A 19,172-nucleotide genomic window follows, 5' to 3' on the forward strand; every position below is an offset into this window, starting at 1 on the left:
CTTTGATGGGCACAGTCGCTGCAATTGATGGGCACAATGTCAGCAATTGATGGGTACAGTAGCTGAGTTTGATGGAACAGTGGCGGCAATTTATGGGCACAGTGGCTGCCTTTGATGGGCACAGTGGCTTCTTTTGATGGCACAGTGGCTGCATTTCATGGCTGTCAACAAGTGCGCCAGGTGGCTCTGTATTTTCGTCTGTGGTGCGCATTGTGTGGAAGAAACACCTGTGTAAGCAACTGATGTACATATGTACTTTCCTTTTATTGAATAAAAGTGGGCTGCCGTGCCCTCAAATATAGTTTTGGACTGGAACAACTCATTGTAAACGCACCTACCACTTGAAAAGGAAATGAGGAAAAGAAAAAGGAAATGAGAGAAATAGAAAAAAAAAAACGAGGAAGGGAAGAAAGAACAGAAGAAGGAAGAAAGGAAGTAAATGGAGAAAGAAAGAAAGGAAGGAAGGAACACCATTTCAAATCAGTTTTCCAATGGCAAACAAACCTATAAAGATGGTAAGAAAGAAGGGAGGGAAGAAAAAAAGAAAGAGAGGTAGGAAGGAAGGAGGGAAAAAAAGAGGTAAGGAAGGAATGAAAAAAAGTAAGGAAGAAAAGGAAAGAAGGGAGAAACGAGGAAGGAAGGAAGGAGGAAGTGAGGAAGGAAGGAATGATGGAAAGGAAGGGATAAAGAGGAAGACAGGAAGGAAAAGAAAGAAGATAGAAAGGAAGGAAGGAGGGTAGAAGAAAGAGAGGAAGGAAGGAGAAAGTGAGGGAAGGAAGGAAGGGACAGGGAAGAAAGAACAAAAGAAGGACATGGAGTAAATGATGGAAAGGAAGGAAGGGAAAAAGGAGGAGGAAAGGAAGTAAAAGAAAGCAGATAGAAAGGAAGGAAGGGAGGAAGGAAGACGAAATATAGGAAGGAAGGAAGGAAGGAAGAAAGGAAGGAGAACCATTTCAATAAAATTTCCCAATGGCAAACATACTTATAAAGATGGAAAGAAAGAAGGGAGGGAAGAAGATAAGGAAGAGAGGTAGGAAGGAAGAAGGAAGGAAGAAAGGAGAAGAAGGGATACAGTTAAAGATAGAAGGAACCAAGGAAGGAAGGAAGCAGAACCATTTCAAATCCATTTCCCAATGGCAAACAAACTTATAAAAGATGGAAAGGAAGAAGAAAGCAAAGAAGAAAAGGAAGAAGGAAAGAAGGAAGGAACCAAGAATGGAAGGAAGGGAGAGAGGAGGAGGGAAGTAAGGGAAGAAGGAAAGAGAAAGCAAGGAAGGAAAAGAAGATAGGAAGGAAGGAGAACCATTTCAAACTAATTTCCCATCAGCAAACATACCTATGACAAGGAGGTCGATGACGGCCTCATCGGAGTTTTCGCTGGCGATGTCCTCCACGAAGCAGTGATAGGTGTCGGCATCCTTCAGAGTAACGTTGCGCAGGAGGAGCGTCAGTTCTGCGGACCCAGTCCCATTGCGGAGGGACGCTCTGCCCACATACTCGGTGCTCTGCTGGTCTTTCTCCTTCTTTCCGTTCTTCATCAGGAACACAGTGGAATAAAACATAGAGCGGAACCAGTGCACCTGGAGGCCGGCGGGCCCAAGGGGAGGGGAGAGACTGCATTGCAATATGGCATCTGATCCCACTTCTACAACCTGCTTGGAGTCTGGTGATTGGACCTGGAATTTACCTGCAAGAAGCATCACAACTGTGAATAGTGGTGGGGTAATAGCCCTCAAAGCTGATCCCTATATATGAATATAGTTACATGGGGTGTATATGATATATGCATATAGGACGAGTATAGCAGAAGCCCCCCAAAATTCTAAAGCTGACTAAACACTCTGGCCCGGATTCACAGAGAGCGGGCGCACATTACGCCGCCATAGCGCAAATAATATACGCTACGCCGTCGCAGCGCAGAAAGGCAAGCATGGAATTCACAAAGCCAATGCTGCCAAAACTGCGCTGGGTTTCGAAGGCGTAAGTCGGCGTAGGTGGAAGTGGGCGTGAGCCATGCAAATGAGGCGTGACCCCATGCAAATGATGGTCAGAGCGCCAGACAAGTATGTTTGACGAACTGCGCATGCGTCGTGCCGTGGACGCATCCCCCTGCGCATGCTCACAACCACGTTGGAACAACTGCCTAAGATACGCCGGATCACTGCCTACGCCATGAACGTATCCTACGCCCAGCCACACTCATGTCCAACGTAAAATACGCCGGCTTGTATTCCTTGGTGCAGACCTTTGCATGTCTGTTGCTGAGTTACACCTCCTTTATGGGGCTTAACTTTACGCTGGATGTACAAAGAGAGGAAGGATGAAGAAAAGGAAGGATTTAAAGAAGTGATGAGGGACAGACGGAAGGAAAGAATGATGGATGGATGGTAGGAAATAAAGAAAAAATAAACAAAGGACAAACAGAAGGAAAACGAATGGAGACGAGATGAATTGAAGGAAAGAAGCAAGGAAGAAAATATGGAAATAAATAATTAAGGAGAGAAGGAACGGAGGAATCGAGGAACGAAGGAAAAGGTGGAAAGACAGAAGGAAAAATAAGGGAAGAAGGATGAAGTAAAGAAAGGAAGCAAGGATGGAATGAAGGAGAGAAGGGCGGAAGGGGAGAAGGAAGGAAGGAAGGAAGGAGAAAAGGATGTAGGGAAGGAAGGGGGAGGAGTCAGGAAGGACAGAAGGAAAAAAAATTAAAGAGAGGAAGGATGAAGGGAAGGAAGCAAGCAAGGATGAAAAGAAGTAATGAGGGAGAGCAGGGCTGGCCTTAGGTGTTCAGGCGCCCTGTGCGAGCTAATCCTGTGCGCCCCCCCCATCTTAACCCCTCGCCCCCTGGTCACCTAAACATACACAAAGAGGAAAAAATTCCACCGCGGGTGTAATACAATCACGCAGGGGGGTGCCGGTCTGCCCCCCCCCCCCCCCTATTGTGTGGTACCCGGGGGAAGCTCACCCCCCCTTTAGTACGCCTCTGGGTGGCCGCACAGCGCCCCTGTTGCCCATGGCGCCCTGTGCGGCCGCACAGCTCGCACACCCCAAAGGCCGGCCCTGAGGGAGAGAAGGAAGGAGGGAATATTAGATGGATGGAGGGAAGGAAATAAAGAAAAAAGAAACAAAGGAAGAACAGAAGGAAAAGGAAGGGAGAAAAGATGAATTGAAGGAAAGATGCAAGGAAGAAAAGATGGTAAGAAATAATAAAGGAGAGAAGGAAGGAAAGCCGGAAAGAAGGGAGGAAGCTGGGAAGGAAGGAAAAGGAGGAAGGAGGGAAATAAAGACATAAGGGAGGAAGGATGAAGTGAAGGAAGGACGCAAGGATGGAAAAAATAAATGAAGCAGAGAAGGGAGGAAAAGGGGGGGGGTTAGGGAGGACAGAAGGAAAAAGAAAAATAGAAGAGAATAAGGAAGCAAGGATGGAAAGAAGTAATGAGGGAGAGAAGGAAGGAATGATGGATGGATGTAAGGAAGGAAATAAAAGAAGGACAGAAGGAAAAAGAAGGATGAAGGGAAGGAAGGAAGCCCGGATGAAAAGAGGTAATGAAGGAGAGAAGGGAGAAAGGGGAAAAGGAAGGAAGAAAGTAAATGGAATTCTTGGTTCAGAACTCTAAATACCAACACCGAGTGACAATGCCACCATCCCATCTCTGAATATTAATGATATTTCTCGGGTTTTGCTCCCACACTGAGCCTTTCAGCTCTCCAGCCACCCCCCGCAGCCATTGTTCTCCGCTCCCTGCTGCGTCCGCAGGGGGTTAGCTGGAGGAGACGTTCACTCCGCCAATTAATTGGACATCATTGTCAAAAATCCCTTTTTCATGGACGCATTGTGTGCTTATTATTGAACAGAATTCCGAGTCGGCATCAGCTAAATACAGTATAATTCTAGAAAGTTCTCTCCCCTGTTAGTGTAAAGTGGACCTGTAATGCAAAGACACGTGTCACCAAATGACATTCCATTTCTCAGAGAATGGAGAGACGCTCTCGGCTCCACCGTCTCACTTACAGCCCACACCAGCTTTTACCACCGAGGAATCATTGAAAAGACTTTCAGGTCTCAGGGAACTCCACTAATAATGACTCTACAGATCACCGAGCATGCGTGTGATCAGCAGGATGAGATATGAGAATAAATAAAAGGAGAAAAGATGTGGTACTTCATGTATTTACACTGAAGACAACTCTATACAACTGACTTATCTTCCGTGATAAGGAAATTAAAAAAATAATCAATAATAGCCAAAAAAGAAAGAAGAGTGTTTTTCACATTGGTGATCAGTGGGAAGAATGTTCCTTACATTGGTGATCAGTGGGAAGAATGCTCCTTACATTGGTGATCAGTGGGAAGAATGTCCCTTACATTGGTGATCAGTGGGAAGAATGTCCCTTACATTGGTGATCAGTGAGAAGAATGTTCCTTACATTGGTGATCAGTGAGAAGAATGTCCCTTACATTGGTGATCAGTGGGAAGAATGTCCCTTACATTGGTGGTCAGTGGGAAGAATGTTCCTTACATTGGTGATCAGTGAGAAGAATGTCCCTTACATTGGTGATCAGTGGGAAGAATGTCCCTTACATTGGTGATCAGTGAGAAGAATGTCCCTTACATTGGTGATCAGTGAGAAGAATGTCCCTTACATTGGTGATCAGTGAGAAGAATGTCCCTTACATTGGTGGTCAGTGGGAAGAATGTCCCTTACATTGGTGATCAGTGAGAAGAATGTTCCTTACATTGGTGATCAGGGGGAAGAATGTTCCTTACATTGGTGGTCAGTGGGAAGAATGTTCCTTACATTGGTGATCAGTGAGAAGAATGTCCCTTACATTGGTGATCAGTGGGAAGAATGTCCTTTACATTGGTGATCAGTGGGAAGAATGTTCCTTACCCCTGTACAAATCATTAGTAAGACCTCATCTGGAATATGCAGTTCAGTTTTGGGCACCAGTTCTCAAAAAGGATATAGGAGAACTGGAGAAAGTGCAGAGAAGAGCAACCAAACTGATAAGAGGCATGGAGGAGCTCAGCTATGAGGAAAGATTAGAGGAACTAAATTTATTCACTCTTGAGAAGAGGAGGTTAAGGGGGGATATGATCAACATGTACAAATATATAAGAGGTCCATACAGTGAACTTGGTGTTGAGTTATTCACTTTACGGTCATCACTGAGGACAAGGGGGCACTCTTTACGTCTAGAGGAAAAGAGATTTCACCTCCAAATACGGAAAGGTTTTTTCACAGTAAGAGCTGTGAAAATGTGGAACAGACTCCCTCCAGAGGTGGTTCTGGCCAGCTCAGTAGATTGCTTTAAGAAAGGTCTGGATTCTTTCCTAAATGTACAGAATATAACTGAGTACTAAGATTTGTAGGTATAGTTGATCCAGGGTAAATCCGATTGCCTCTCGGGGGATCAGGAAGGAATTTTTTCCCCTGCTGTAGCAAATTGGATCATGCTCCGCTGGGGTTTTTTGCCTTCCTCTGGATCAACTGTGGGTATGGAGTTGGGTGTATAGGATTTTACTGTGTTTTTTTATTTTGTTTTTTGTGGTTGAACTGGATGGACTTGTGTCTTTTTTCAACCTGACTAACTATGTAACTATGTAACTTACATTGGTGATTAGTGGGAATAATGTGCCTTACATTGGTGATCAGTGGGAAGAATGTCCCTGACATTGGTGATCAGTGAGAAGAATGTCCCTTACATTGGTGATCAGTGAGAAGAATGTCCCTTACATTGGTGATCAGTGGGAAGAATGTTCCTTACATTGGTGATTAGTGGGAAGAATGTCCCTTACATTGGTGATCAGAAGGAAGAATGTCCCTTACATTGGTGATCAGTGAGAAGAATGTCCCTTACATTGGTGATCAGTGGAAAGAATGTCCCTTACATTGGTGATCAGTGAGAAGAATGTCCCTTACATTGGTGATCAGTGAGAAGAATGTTCCTTACATTGGTGATCAGTGGGAAGAATGTTCCTTACATTGGTGATCAGTGGGAAGAATGTCCCTTACATTGGTGATCAGTGAGAAGAATGTCCCTTACATTGGTGATCAGTGAGAAGAATGTCCCTTACATTGGTGATCAGTGGGAAGAATGTTCCTTACATTGGTGATCAGTGGGAAGAATGTTCCTTACATTGGTGATCAGTGGGAAGAATGTCCCTTACATTGGTGATCAGTGGGAAGAATGTCCCTTACATTGGTGATCAGTGAGAAGAATGTTCCTTACATTGGTGATCAGTGGGAAGAATGTTCCTTACATTGGTGATCAGTGGGAAGAATGTCCCTTACATTGGTGATCAGTGAGAAGAATGCCCCTTACATTGGTGATCAGTGGGAAGAATGTCCCTTACATTGGTGATCAGTGGGAAGAATGTCCCTTACATTGGTGATCAGTGGGAAGAATGTTCCTTACATTGGTGATCAGTGAGAAGAATGTCCCTTACATTGGTGATCAGTGAGAAGAATGTCCCTTACATTGGTGATCAGTGAGAAGAATGTTCCTTACATTGGTGATCAGTGAGAAGAATGTCCCTTACATTGGTGATCAGTGAGAAGAATATTCCTTACATTGGTGGTCAGTGGGAAGAATGTTCCTTACATTGGTGATCAGTGAGAAGAATGTTCCTTACATTGGTGATCAGTGAGAAGAATGTCCCTTACATTGGTGATCAGTGAGAAGAATGTCCCTTACATTGGTGATCAGTGAGAAGAATGTTCCTTACATTGGTGATCAGTGAGAAGAATGTCCCTTACATTGGTGATCAGTGAGAAGAATGTTCCTTACATTGGTGATCAGTGGGAAGAATGTCCCTTACATTGGTGATCAGTGGGAAGAATGTTCCTTACATTGGTGATCAGTGAGAAGTCTACCAGAGGCAGCCGATAAAGAAGAGAGAGGAAGGCAGCTGATGCGGTTTGTGTGGGAAAACCGTCTCACGGGTGGAGAAACGCTTTATTGCTGGGAAAAGATAACTGGTAACGAAGGGCCGCGCGGCGCCGTCTCCGCAAATTGCTGCCCGTCCAGAGCGCCTCCCCCGCTGCGTTTTGAATTTATGTGAAGGTAGCTTGCTGGGATCTTGTCTGCCAATACCATTTCAATTTATGTGAATAAAATTGTTTTATTTTTTTTTCTCAGGCCGCGCTGAGGTTTCCTGCCTTTTGTCCCCGGCCGCGGCTCATTAGCGGCCGTTTGCCGATGTCAATATTTCGTCATTCCCGCTGATGTACGGCCCGTTGTCTGCATTTCAATCAACGACGCCTAAAGTCCTTCTGATTTTTATCAGCCTTGTACCAAACATAATGGACTTAAAGGGCCCCTATGAGGAGGGTGACTACAAATCATGGTGCCCCCCTAGCTACATTTTGATGGGGCCCCCCAGCTACATTTTGATGGGGCCCCCCAGCTACATTTTGATGGGGCCCCCCAGCTACATTTTAATGGGGCCCCCCAGCGACCTCTGTGCGGCACCTGGCACCGTCAGTTGTGTAAGATGGGGGTTATTTATAGAAAAAAAACTTCCAAAGCTGTTCATTCATTGAAACTGCACACAGTTTAGGGGCTTTAGGGGGTGAATACCGCATTTTGGCCACTAGATGGCGATAAGGAGCATACCTATTTCCTATGATACTCAGCGCCATCTATTGGCCATAAATCTGCTTTCACAACACCCCATTGAAAAAAAGATAGTAAAAACACACATGCATTTTGGCCACATTTGTGATGCATTCCGGGTGCATTTTCTGGGTGCCTATTACCAAAAATGCAACGCACATGCATTTTTGATCCATTTATTTCTATGGAGGGCCTGTGTTTTTGGTGCTGTTTTGATGCGCTTTAGATGCATTGAGTATTCATTTTAATGGGGACTTGCATTGTTGGTGTGGTTTTGATGCGCTTTTGGCACGTTTCGTATTTATTTTAATTGGGACCTGCATTTTTGGTGCTGTTTTGATGCACTTTCGACGCATTGTATATTCATTTTAATAGGGACCCGCATTTTTGGTGCCGTTTTATGTGCTTTTGATGCATTTTCCATTCATTTCAACGGGGCCTGCGTTTTTGGTGCTGTTTTGATGCGCTTTTGATGTGTTTTCCATTCACTTCAATGGGGACCTGCCTTTTTTATGCTGTTTTGATGCACATTCGATGCATTTTATATTCATTTTAATAGGGACCTGCATTTTTGGTACTGTTTTGATGCACTTTTGACGCATTTTCCATTCACTTCAATGGGGACCTGCATTTTTGGTACTGTTTTGATGCACTTTTGAGGCATTTTCCATTCATTTCAATGGGGCCTGCTTTTTTGCCGCTGTTTTGATACACTTTTGACACGTTTAGTATTCATTTTAATTGGGGCCTTTATTTTTAGTGCTGTTTTGATGCGCTTTTGACACGTTTTCCAGTCCTTTCAATGGGGCCTGCGTTTTTTTTATACGCTTTTGACACGTTTTGTATTTATTTCAATTGGGGCCTGCATTTTTGGTGCTGTTTTGATGAGCTTTTGATGCATTTTTCATTCATTTCAATGGGGCCTGCTTTTTTGGTGCTGTTATGATAAGCTTTTGACAGGTTTTGTATTCATTTCAATCGGGACCTGCATTTTTGGTGCTGTTTTGATGCGCTTTTGACGTGTTTTCCATTCACTTCAATGGGGACCTGCCTTTTTTTTATGCTGTTTTGATGCACTTTCGATGCATTTTATATTCATTTTAATAGGGACCTGCATTTTTAGTACTGTTTTGATGCACTTTTGATGCATTTTCCATTCATTTCAATGGGGCCTGCTTTTTTGCCGCTGTTTTGATACACTTTTGACACGTTTAGTATTCATTTTAATTGGGGCCTGCATTTTTAGTGCTGTTTTGATGCGCTTTTGACACGTTTTCCAGTCATTTCAATGGGGCCTGTGATTTTTTTTATACGCTTTTGACACGTTTTGTATTTATTTCAATTGGGGCCTGCATTTTTGGTGCTGTTTTGATGAGCTTTTGATGCATTTTCCATTCATTTCAATGGGGCCTGCTTTTTTGGTGCTGTTTTGATACACTTTTGACACGTTTTGTATTCATTTCAATCGGGACCTGCATTTTTTGGTGCTGTTTTGATGCGCTTTTGACACTGTTTTCCAGTCATTTCAATGGGGCCTGCGTTCTTTTATACGCTTTTGACACGTTTTGTATTACATTAGGGCCTGCATTTTTGGTGCTGTTTTGATGAGCTTTTGACGCATTTTCCATTAATTTCAATGGGGACCTACATTTTTAATTCTGTTTTGATGCACTTTTGATGCATTTTATATTAATTTTAATAGTGACCTGCATTTTTGGTGCTGTTTTGATGCACTTTCAACACGTTTTGTATTCATTTCAATGGGGCCTGCGTTTTGGTGCTGTTTTGATACACTTTTGATGCATTTTCCATTCATTTCAATGGGGACATGCATTTTTGGTGCTGTTTTGATGCCCTTTTGACATGTTTTGTATTAATTTCAATGGGAATCTGCATTTTTGGTGCGGTTCTGATGAATTTTTGACATGCAGTGTTATCATTTCAATGGGAATCTGCATTTTTGGTGCGGTTTTGATGAATTTTTGACATGCAGTGTTATCATTTCAATGGGTACCTGCGTTTTTGGTGCTGTTTTGAAAACTGTATCAAAGATGCAGCATGTAAAACATTTTCAAAATGTACGGCACCTGCCGCTCAATGGTGTGAAGAGTCCCATAGGGTTCAAAGGGATTGCATTTTTGTCGCTTTTTAGCATTTTAAAAGCACAACAAGAAAAAAATGCATTAGTGTGAAAGCAGTGTTTTCCCCATTCAGCTTCATCGTTTTCATTGAGTTACATTCAATCTGCAGGGAATAAAGTCTGAGAACATTCGATTTTGCGCCACTCAGGCAGAGCGAAACTAGGGAGTAGATCTGGGGATAGACGTTGCCAGGGAAGAGCAGCAGTGCAGGGAATCAACTTTACATTTGTTAAGTGAGAGATCCGAGGACTTTGTTGTAAATTCTAAACCCTTCCACCTCCCCAGCCAGAAAAGTAAAAAAAAAAGAAGAAAAAAAAACAGATATAGGGCCAGATCCACGAAGCGCGGCGCTTCTTTCCGTCCGGCGTAGCGTATCTCTGATACACTACGCCGCCGTAACTTACAGCGTAATTTCTGTATCTTGAAAGAATTTGCGCCGTAAGTTACGGCGGCGTAGTGTAACTTTGGCGGCGTAAGGATGCGCAATTCAAATGTATGAGATGGGGGCGAGTTTTATGTTAATACGTCTTGACCCGACGTAAATGACGGATTTTTTGAACGGCGCATGCGCCGTCCGTGGGGGTATCCCAGTGCGCATGCTCGAAATTAACCCGCAACAAGCCAATGCTTACGACGTGAACGTCATTCTACACAAATCCCTATTTGCGAACGACTTACGCAAACAACGTAAAATTTTCGAATTTCGACGTGGGATTGACGGCCATACTCAACATAGGATACGCCTCATATAGCAAGGGTAACTATACGCCGAAAAAAGCCTCACGGAAACGACGTAAAAAAATGCGCCGGACGGACGGACGTTCGTGGATCGCCGTATCTAGCTCATTTGCATACTCATTTGGAAATCGACGGAAATGCCACCTAGCGGCCAGCGTAAATATGCACCTTAGATCCGACGGCGTACTAAGACGTACGTCAGTCGGATCTAGCCCAGCTTCAGGCGTATCTTGTTTTGTGGATACAAAACAAAGATACGCCGGAGCAAAATAGAAGTTACGCGGCGTATCAATAGATACGCCGTCGTAACTTCTTCGTGGATCTGGCCCATCCAGTGTATGTGTGTATATAACTTTAATTTGCTAGGTAGAGGTAGGATTAGGGTGACCACATTTCCAAACTACCATTCAGGGACACCTTCCCTTTGCAAAAATCAGCTTGTGCTGTAACGAATCACAGCACAGTGATTGGACACAAGAGGCGGGATTTATGATTTCTCGAATCACAAGCAGGGGGCGGGGACTGTGCTCCTCCAGGCATTCCCGGCCAGGACAAGTACTGTCAGTGAGTAAAGCGGTGATGTGGCGGCCTTTTTTGGGGGCATCAGATTGGCCCGGGGGTAGCTGTTTTAGTTTCATTCTGGGACACTGTATTATCCTGGAATGACGGTGCCCGGGACAGACCGGCAAAATGTGGGACTGTCCCAGGCAATCCGGGACACGTGGTCACCCTAGGTAGGATAGGCTTGTAGGCGGGGTGCAGTGGAACTACACAGTCAGTCCCGGTGCAATGAAAGAACTTGTATTGAAATAATTCAGAGACCGATCACAAGGGGAAGGCAGCTCAACCGGGAATACTCACAGTTCCTACAGCGTGCAGAGAGCCGCATACACCCAATCTGACAGCGCCTGTAGAGAGGGGAAGAATGCGGCCTGCCTGGCCATCTTGTGCCAAAGCAGGTAGGTTTCCAGAGAAGCTTTTCCTTCTTGTCAGGAACCTTTCCTGCCACTAGTGCTGTCACTACCAGGCTGGGTACCTGTCCTTACTCTACCAACTGGCAAATGCGTGCCAAACCTGGAAGCAAGGGCCTTAAAAAATGCTCTGCCTTACCCAAGATGGCCGCCAGAGTAACATGGGGAGGCAGCCCAGTGACCCAGGAAATCAGAGAGAAATCACATTCTTAATGATTTTATCTCCAACCGCTGTGCTGCTGCAGAGGAGCGCCATCTGCTGTGGAGGTAGTAGACTGCACTTGCCTACAGGCTTTCTAGAAAAGACGAGTTTTCAGGGAAAGAGTAGGAGAGTACTCGGTCTGTAAAGTTTTAAAAGTATTTTATACATATATATATATCTATCTCTCTCTCTCTCTCTCTATATATATATATATATATATATATATATATATATATATACCGTATAGGTATAGGCCCTGCCTAAAGCTGTGTAAGGGGCCCCAACATTTTGGATGGCGCATGCTTATGTACTTGTAAGTGAACCCAATGTCATTCAATTTTTTAATGATCTCAAACCTCAAAAAAAAAAAAAAGAAAAAGCTGTGTAAATGATGAAAAATTTACAGTATTTTGTTTATTATTATTATAGTTATTATTATTATTATTATTATTTATTCCCAATAAAAACCAAGGAATTAAAAACATATATCCAAATTTCCTAGCAAATTAAAACTCTATCTTTCCCCCATCCAAAAAATAAATAAAAAAATCTATAATACTGTATGTTAGTGTAGACTAAAAATGCTAAAATGTGCAGAACCGACAAAAAAAAAAAAAAAAAAAAAGAACAATAGAAAAAAAAAAAAAAAACGTTGGGACTCAAGGGGAATTAGAGATTAAGGGACTGGATTGGTTAAGATTATATAAGATTTAGGGTTTGTGTGTTGCATTTATTTTTAAGATAAACTCCAGGCAGAGCAATTATTATAAAAATGCGTTAGTAATGCCTTGCCTAACCAGAGTCTCCTGTTCCCTTTATCATCAATAAATTCTTGGATGTTCAGGTGCTATGTAACAGCACACGCGCAGTGACACCAACTGCGTTTAGTTGCTATTAAACAGCACACGTGCAGTAAGAGAGACTGCGTTTCTGTGCAATTCAATAGCCCACTTGCATTAACAGCGACTGCGTTTCTGTGCAAATAAATAGCACACGTGCAGTAACAGGTAATGCGTGTATGTGCAATTAACTAGCACACGTTGACTAACAGGGAGTACTATGTTTAGGTACTATGTTTAAGCTAAACCCTAATGCAGGCAATACAACACGTTAGAGCACTGCATCAAGCACAATCTCCTGCCTGACAGATACTAATAGCAGATCTAGCTGAGCTATACAGTTTATAAATATATTGACAACTCCTAGGGATGTGAATATATTCTCTACAAACTGTAAATTTAACTATACTGACTAGCCTTCCTGCTCTTATGCCCTCATATCTTTGGCTGCATTCTTACGCAGGCCGCTAGGTGGCGTTCCCGTTGTGGTCAGCGTATAGTATGCAAATTGCATACTAACGCCGATTCACAACGTTACGCGAGCCCTGCGTACGCAGTTTACGTCGTTTGCGTACGGCGTTTTTTTGCGTAAGGCTGCCCCTTCTATAGCAGGGGCAGCCAATGCTAAAGTATACCCGTCGTTCCCGCGTCGCGAAATTTGAGATTTACTTTGTTTGCGTAAGTGAATCGTGAATGGCGCTGGACGCCATTCACGTTCACTTTGAAGCAAATGACGTCCTTGCGACGTCATTTACCGCAATGCACGTCGGGAAAGTTTCCCGACGGAGCATGCGCACTACGCTCGGCGCGGGAACGCGCCTAATTTAAATGATTCCTGCCCCCTACGGGATCATTTAAATTGCGCGCGCTTACGCCGGGCATTTTGCCGGAGAGCCCACGCAATTTACGGAGCTACTGCTCCGTGAATCGAGGGTAGCGCAGAAAATTTGCGGGGGCTCAGGGCAAAAACGGTGCCCTGCGCCTACGTAAAAACTGCGCAAATGTTAATGAATCTACCCCACTGTGTCTCTATCTATCTTTCTCTCTCTAACTGTCTGACTGCTCCTCTCTTTCACAAAGCCGGAACACACTACACAAGGCCGCCTTGCAGGCTGCCTTTTATAGTGTGGGGCGTGTACTAAACCCCCCTGAGCCATAATTGGCCAAAGCCACCCTGGCTTTGGCCAATTATGGCTCTTCGTTTTTTGCACGCTGTGATTGGCCAAGCATGCGGGACATACAGCATGCTTGGCCAATCATCAGCGCTCAACGCCGCAGTGAATCATGGGACGTTTTGCGTCACTCGAATTTGACGCGAACGACCCGTTTTGTTCGAATTTCGATGTTCGAGTCGAACATACGTTCGTATCGAACGCGAAGCTCATCCCTAGTGGTAACAATTGATGGCACAGTGGCTGCGTTTGATGGCATGGCACAGTGGTGACCATTGATGGCACAGTGGCTGCGTTTGATGGCATGGCACAGTGGTGACAATTGATGGCACAGTGGCTGCGTTTGATGGCATGGCACAGTGGTAACAATTGATGGCACAGTGGCTGCGTTTGATGGCATGGCACAGTGGCGACAATTGATGGCACAGTGGCTGCGTTTGATGGCATGGCACAGTGGTGACCATTGATGGCACAGTGGCTGCGTTTGATGGCATGGCACAGTGGTGACAATTGATGGCACAGTGGCTGCGTTTGATGGCATGGCACAGTGGTAACAATTGATGGCACAGTGGCTGCGTTTGATGGCATGGCACAGTGGCGACAATTGATGGCACAGTGGCTGCGTTTGATGGCATGGCACAGTGGTGATACTTGATGGCACAGTGGCTGCGTTTGATGGCATGGCACAGTGGTGATAATTGATGGCACAGTGGCTGCGTTTGATGGCATGGCACAGTGGTAACAATTGATGGCACAGTGGCTGCGTTTGATGGCATGGCACAGTGGTAACAATTGATGGCACAGTGGCTGCGTTTGATGGCATGGCACAGTGGTGACCATTGATGGCACAGTGGCTGTGTTTGATGGCATGGCACAGTGGTGACAATTGATGGCACAGTGACTGCGTTTGATGGCATGGCACAGTGGTGACAATTGATGGCACAGTGGCTGCGTTTGATGGCATGGCACAGTGGTGACAATTGATGGCACAGTGGCTGCGTTTGATGGGCACAGTGAGGCTGCAATTTTTTATTTTTCCGTTTGCGCCCCCCCCCCCCCCCCCCCCCAATAATTTTGAGCACCAGCCGCCACTGACTCCTGTGATTCACAGGAGAAGTACAGCCACATGAACTTTGGCTGTACTTCTCCTTTAAGGGATCTAGTTATAAAACACTAGTTGGACAAGCGTCTCCAGCATACCTGACCCGGGGTGAGTCGCTATCTGTAGATACCAGGCGGTCTTATCTCCTTCACCACCCAGTTCAAGATCTCTGACCGGTTCAATATTTAACATATTTCTTTTTTTCTCAGTCACACTTCCCTTTTGGTGTTTATTCTCCGATACACACGGATCTCATGGTCGTGTGCACAGCGGGCGTGCTTGCACTTATGTAACCCTGCAAACGCAAAACATTCAGGGCGACGTGCAACATGTACAGCTTTCCGAAGCCAAACCAAGACACAGACACAAAGGGCCACCTAGGGCTGGATCTGGGTCTAAATAAAGTGACGTAACCTCAAAATACAGTATCTCACAAAAGTAAGTACACCCCTCCCATTTTTGTAAATATTGTCTTCTATCTTTTCACGTGACAACACTGAAGAAATGACACTTTGCTACAATGTTGTGTAGTGAGTGTACAGCTTGTATAACAGTGTAAATTTGCTGTCCCCTCAAAATAATTCAACACACAGCCATTAATGTCTAAACCGCTGGCAACAAAAGTGAGTACACACCTAAGTGAAAATGCCCAAATTGAGCCCAATTAGCCATTTTCCCTTCCCGGTGTCATGTGACTCGTTAGTGTTACAAGGTCTCGGGTGTGAATGGGGAGCAGGAGTGTTAAATTTGGTGTTATCGCTCTCACTCTCTCATACTGGTCACTGGAAGTTCAACATGGCACCTCATGGCAAAGAACTCTCTAAGGATCTGAAAAAAAAAAATTGTTGCTCTACATAAAGATGGCCTAGGCTATAAGACGATTGCCAAGACCCTGAAACTGAGCTGCAGCACAATGGCCAAGACCATGCAGCGGTTTAACAGGACAGGTTCCACTCAGAACAGGCCTCTCCAATGTCGACCAAAGAGGTAGAGTGCACGTGCTCAGCGTCATATCCAGAGGTTGTCTTTGGGAAATAGACGTATGCAGAGCTTTTTTTCTCAGAAAATAGGGGCAGGAACTCAACCACGACCAAGGCTTCTGATTGGGAGACAGGTATCCTGATCATGTGACCTCTTTGAGAGCCAATCACAGTGATCACATGATACAGAAACTACTCCGCCCCCCCACGCATTAAAGCCCACTAGAGAGGCAAAGAAAAAGAATATTATTGGAAAAAAATAACACGGCATCTATCACTAAAACTGTCACCAAGGCGCCGCACCTCCGACCCAAGCCTTATAGAGATATAAAGCAAAATATAACACAAAAGCAATATCAGGCCACAGCAGGGCCGATCCTAGGGTCATAGGCGCCTAGGTGCAGAAATATTTCTGGCGCACCCACATGGGCGTTGTCATTTTACTAACTCCTCCCCTTTACATCTCATTATATATCACATCTGTAGATGGACTAGGCGCAGGAATGGGCAGGGGCTGTGTATCCTATGTAATCTATCATGCCATAAAACATCTAGAGCAGGGGCAGCCCAGAGCACATGTAAAGGGATGCTGGGGATGCCATCCCCCAGCACACTGAACACTGTGACTCACCTTGATTCTCTCTCTGTGCAGCCTGAGATAGAGATGGGAGTGGGAGGCATTCCAACTGGAGTTGGTGGAGACAGTGCGGGATCCAAGACTCCCAGTGTTAGGAATTCATTCCTGCACATCAGCACTCAGCAGCCACTGAAAACTAGAACTCTCATGTCAGGAAGAGGAGCGGCCCCTCCCCCGAGCACTGTCAGGCTGGACGGGCTGCCCTATACTCACACATCAGTTCTGGACGGACACACACCTATGCTCAGAACACTAGTTCTGGACGGACACAAACAAGAAGAGAAGGAGGGAGGGGAGAACTCTGGCACTTCGGCGCCCCCACCTCTGCAGGCGCCTGGGTGCAATGCACTCTGCCTAGGATCGGCCCTGGGCCACAGAATTAGAGATAAGTCTCTGGAGTCGGGCACGCGCGGTCAGGTCCTTGTTATGAGCTGGCGCTATCTCCTTTACATTATATCTCCAGCGAGTGACTCTGCAGGAAGCCCGGGAGAGGGGAACGCCGGGACCGCAGTGTTTGGCTAGCTTGATGTGTTTTGTTTGCTCGGTGTGCAAAGTGTGACAGTTCTGTGTGATAAGTTGTGTGACATTTACTCCACAAAGACTCTCTATTGTGTGCTGGGAATATCTATACAGCCTGGCAGATAGCAGCGTCCCGGCGGAGACTGATGATATTTATAGTGACTGGCAGGAATATTCTCTAACCACAGCCCCCTGTCCACCAACGTCGCCCATCGGCGCAGATGTCTGCAACTTTGAACAATTCCCGAGAGCAATTTGCAGCCGAGTTGGTTAAAGTGTCAAGCCGCCCAAATCTGATATCTCGGTGCCCCCCCCCCCCCAGATATTCTCTTCTATCTCTTCAGAGCTCCATTAGTGAGATCCCTGTGTTGAGTTCTTTGGTCTGTACCCCTGCCGTGCCCATTATGAGGGGTTCCCACCATCCCTATGCTAAGTTCTCGGGTCTATACCCCTGCCGTGCCCATTTTCAGGGGTTCTCAGGATCCCTGTGCTGAGTTCATGGGTCTGTACAGCTGCTGTTTCCATTATGAGGGGTTCCCACCATCCTTGTGCTGAGTTCCCGGGTCTTTACACCCGCTGTGCCCATTATGAGGGGTTCCCACCATCCCTGTGCTGAGTTCTCGGGTCTGTACCCCTGCCGTGCCCATTTTCAGGGGTTCTCACCATCCCTGTGCTGAGTTCCCGGGTCTTTACACACACTGTTCCCATGATGGGTTGCACCATTCCTTTGCTGAGTTCTCGGGTCTGTACACCTGTTGTGCCCATTATGAGGGGTTTCCACCATCCCTGTGCTAAGTTCCCGGGTCTGTACACCCGCTGTGCCCATTATGAGATTTTCCCACCATTCCTGTGCTGAGTTCCTGGGTCTGTACACCCACTGTGCCCATTATGAGGGGTTCCCACCATCCCTGTGCTGAGTTCCCGGGTCTGTACACCCGCTGTGCCCATTATTAGGGGTTCCCACCATCCCTGTGCTGAGTTCCCGGGTCTGTACACCCGCTGTGCCCATTATGAGGGACCCCATCATCCCTGTACCAAATATGAGAGATTCCCACCATCCATGAACTGAGTTCCCAGCTTTGCATGCCTGTTGTGCCCATTATGAGGGGTTCCCACCATCCCTGTGCTGAGTTCCCAGGCCCTCTCCCCCTGCCGATAACGGTGATCTCGTGGTGAATCTGCCGCAGAGACCACCATTATAGTTTACTGAAAAGATGGACATCTCGGTTGTGGCAGCAAACGGAAATATTACTTTTGTATGGACGCAATAAGTGCTTACATGCCCAAAAATTGCACAAACTGCAAATAAATAAATAAATAAATAATAAGAAATAAATAAAAAAATAATATGGATCCCCAGCAAAGAAAATAAATAAGTAAAAGAATATGGATCCCCAGCAAATAAAATAAATAAATAAATAAATAAATAAATAAAAGAATATGGATCCCAAGCAAATAAAATAAAAAATAAAAATAAAAGAATATGGATCCCCAGCAAATAAAATAAATAAATAAATAAAAGAATATGGATCCCCAGCAAATAAAATAAAAAAATAAATAAAAGAATATGGATCCCCAGCAAATAAAATAAATAAATAAAAGAATATGGATCCCCAGCAAATAAAATAAATAAATAAAAGAATATGGATCCCCAGCAAATAAAATAAATAAATAAAAGAATATGGATCCCCAGCAAATAAAATAAATAAATAAATAAATAAATAAAAGAATATGGATCCCAGCAAATAAAATAAAAAAATAAATAAAAGAATATGGATCCCCAGAAAATAAAATAAAAGAATTTGGATCTCCAGTAAATTAAAAAAAAAAAAAAAAAAAAAAAAAGAATATGGATCCCCAGCAAATAATAAAAAATAAAAAAATAAAAGAATATGTATCCCCAGCAAATAAAATAAATAAATAAAAGAATATGTATCCCCAGCAAATAAAATAAATACATAAATAAAATAATATGGATCCCCAGCAAATAAAAACATAAAATAAATAAAAGAATATGGATCCCCAGCAAATAAAATAAATAAATAAATAAATAAAATAATATGGATCCCCAGCAAATAATAAAAAATAAAAAAATAAAAGAATATGGATCCCCAGAAAATAAAATAAATAAATAAAAGAATATGGATCCCCAGCAAATAAAATAAATAATTAAAAGAATATGGATCCCCAACAAATAAAAACATAAAATAAATAAAAGAATATGGATCCCCAGCAAATAAAATAAATAAATAA

The 19,172-nt window shown here is 44.3% G+C and overlaps 1 protein-coding gene across 3 annotated transcripts in view; it reads right to left on the reverse strand.

The window, feature by feature from the left end:
• Positions 1-19,172, reverse strand: part of LOC120914336 (butyrophilin subfamily 1 member A1-like) — an 83,349-nt gene that overhangs the window by 47,480 nt on the left and 16,697 nt on the right. For all 3 annotated transcript variants that reach the window (XM_040324999.1, XM_040325000.1, XM_040325001.1), the window contains exon 2: positions 1,337-1,687. In XM_040324999.1, the coding sequence (XP_040180933.1) occupies positions 1,337-1,687 (351 nt within the window). The remainder of the gene's footprint in view (positions 1-1,336; positions 1,688-19,172) is intronic.

This window comes from Rana temporaria, chromosome 9 (assembly GCF_905171775.1).
Source record: "Rana temporaria chromosome 9, aRanTem1.1, whole genome shotgun sequence".
NCBI classification, from domain to species: Eukaryota; Metazoa; Chordata; class Amphibia; order Anura; family Ranidae; genus Rana; species Rana temporaria.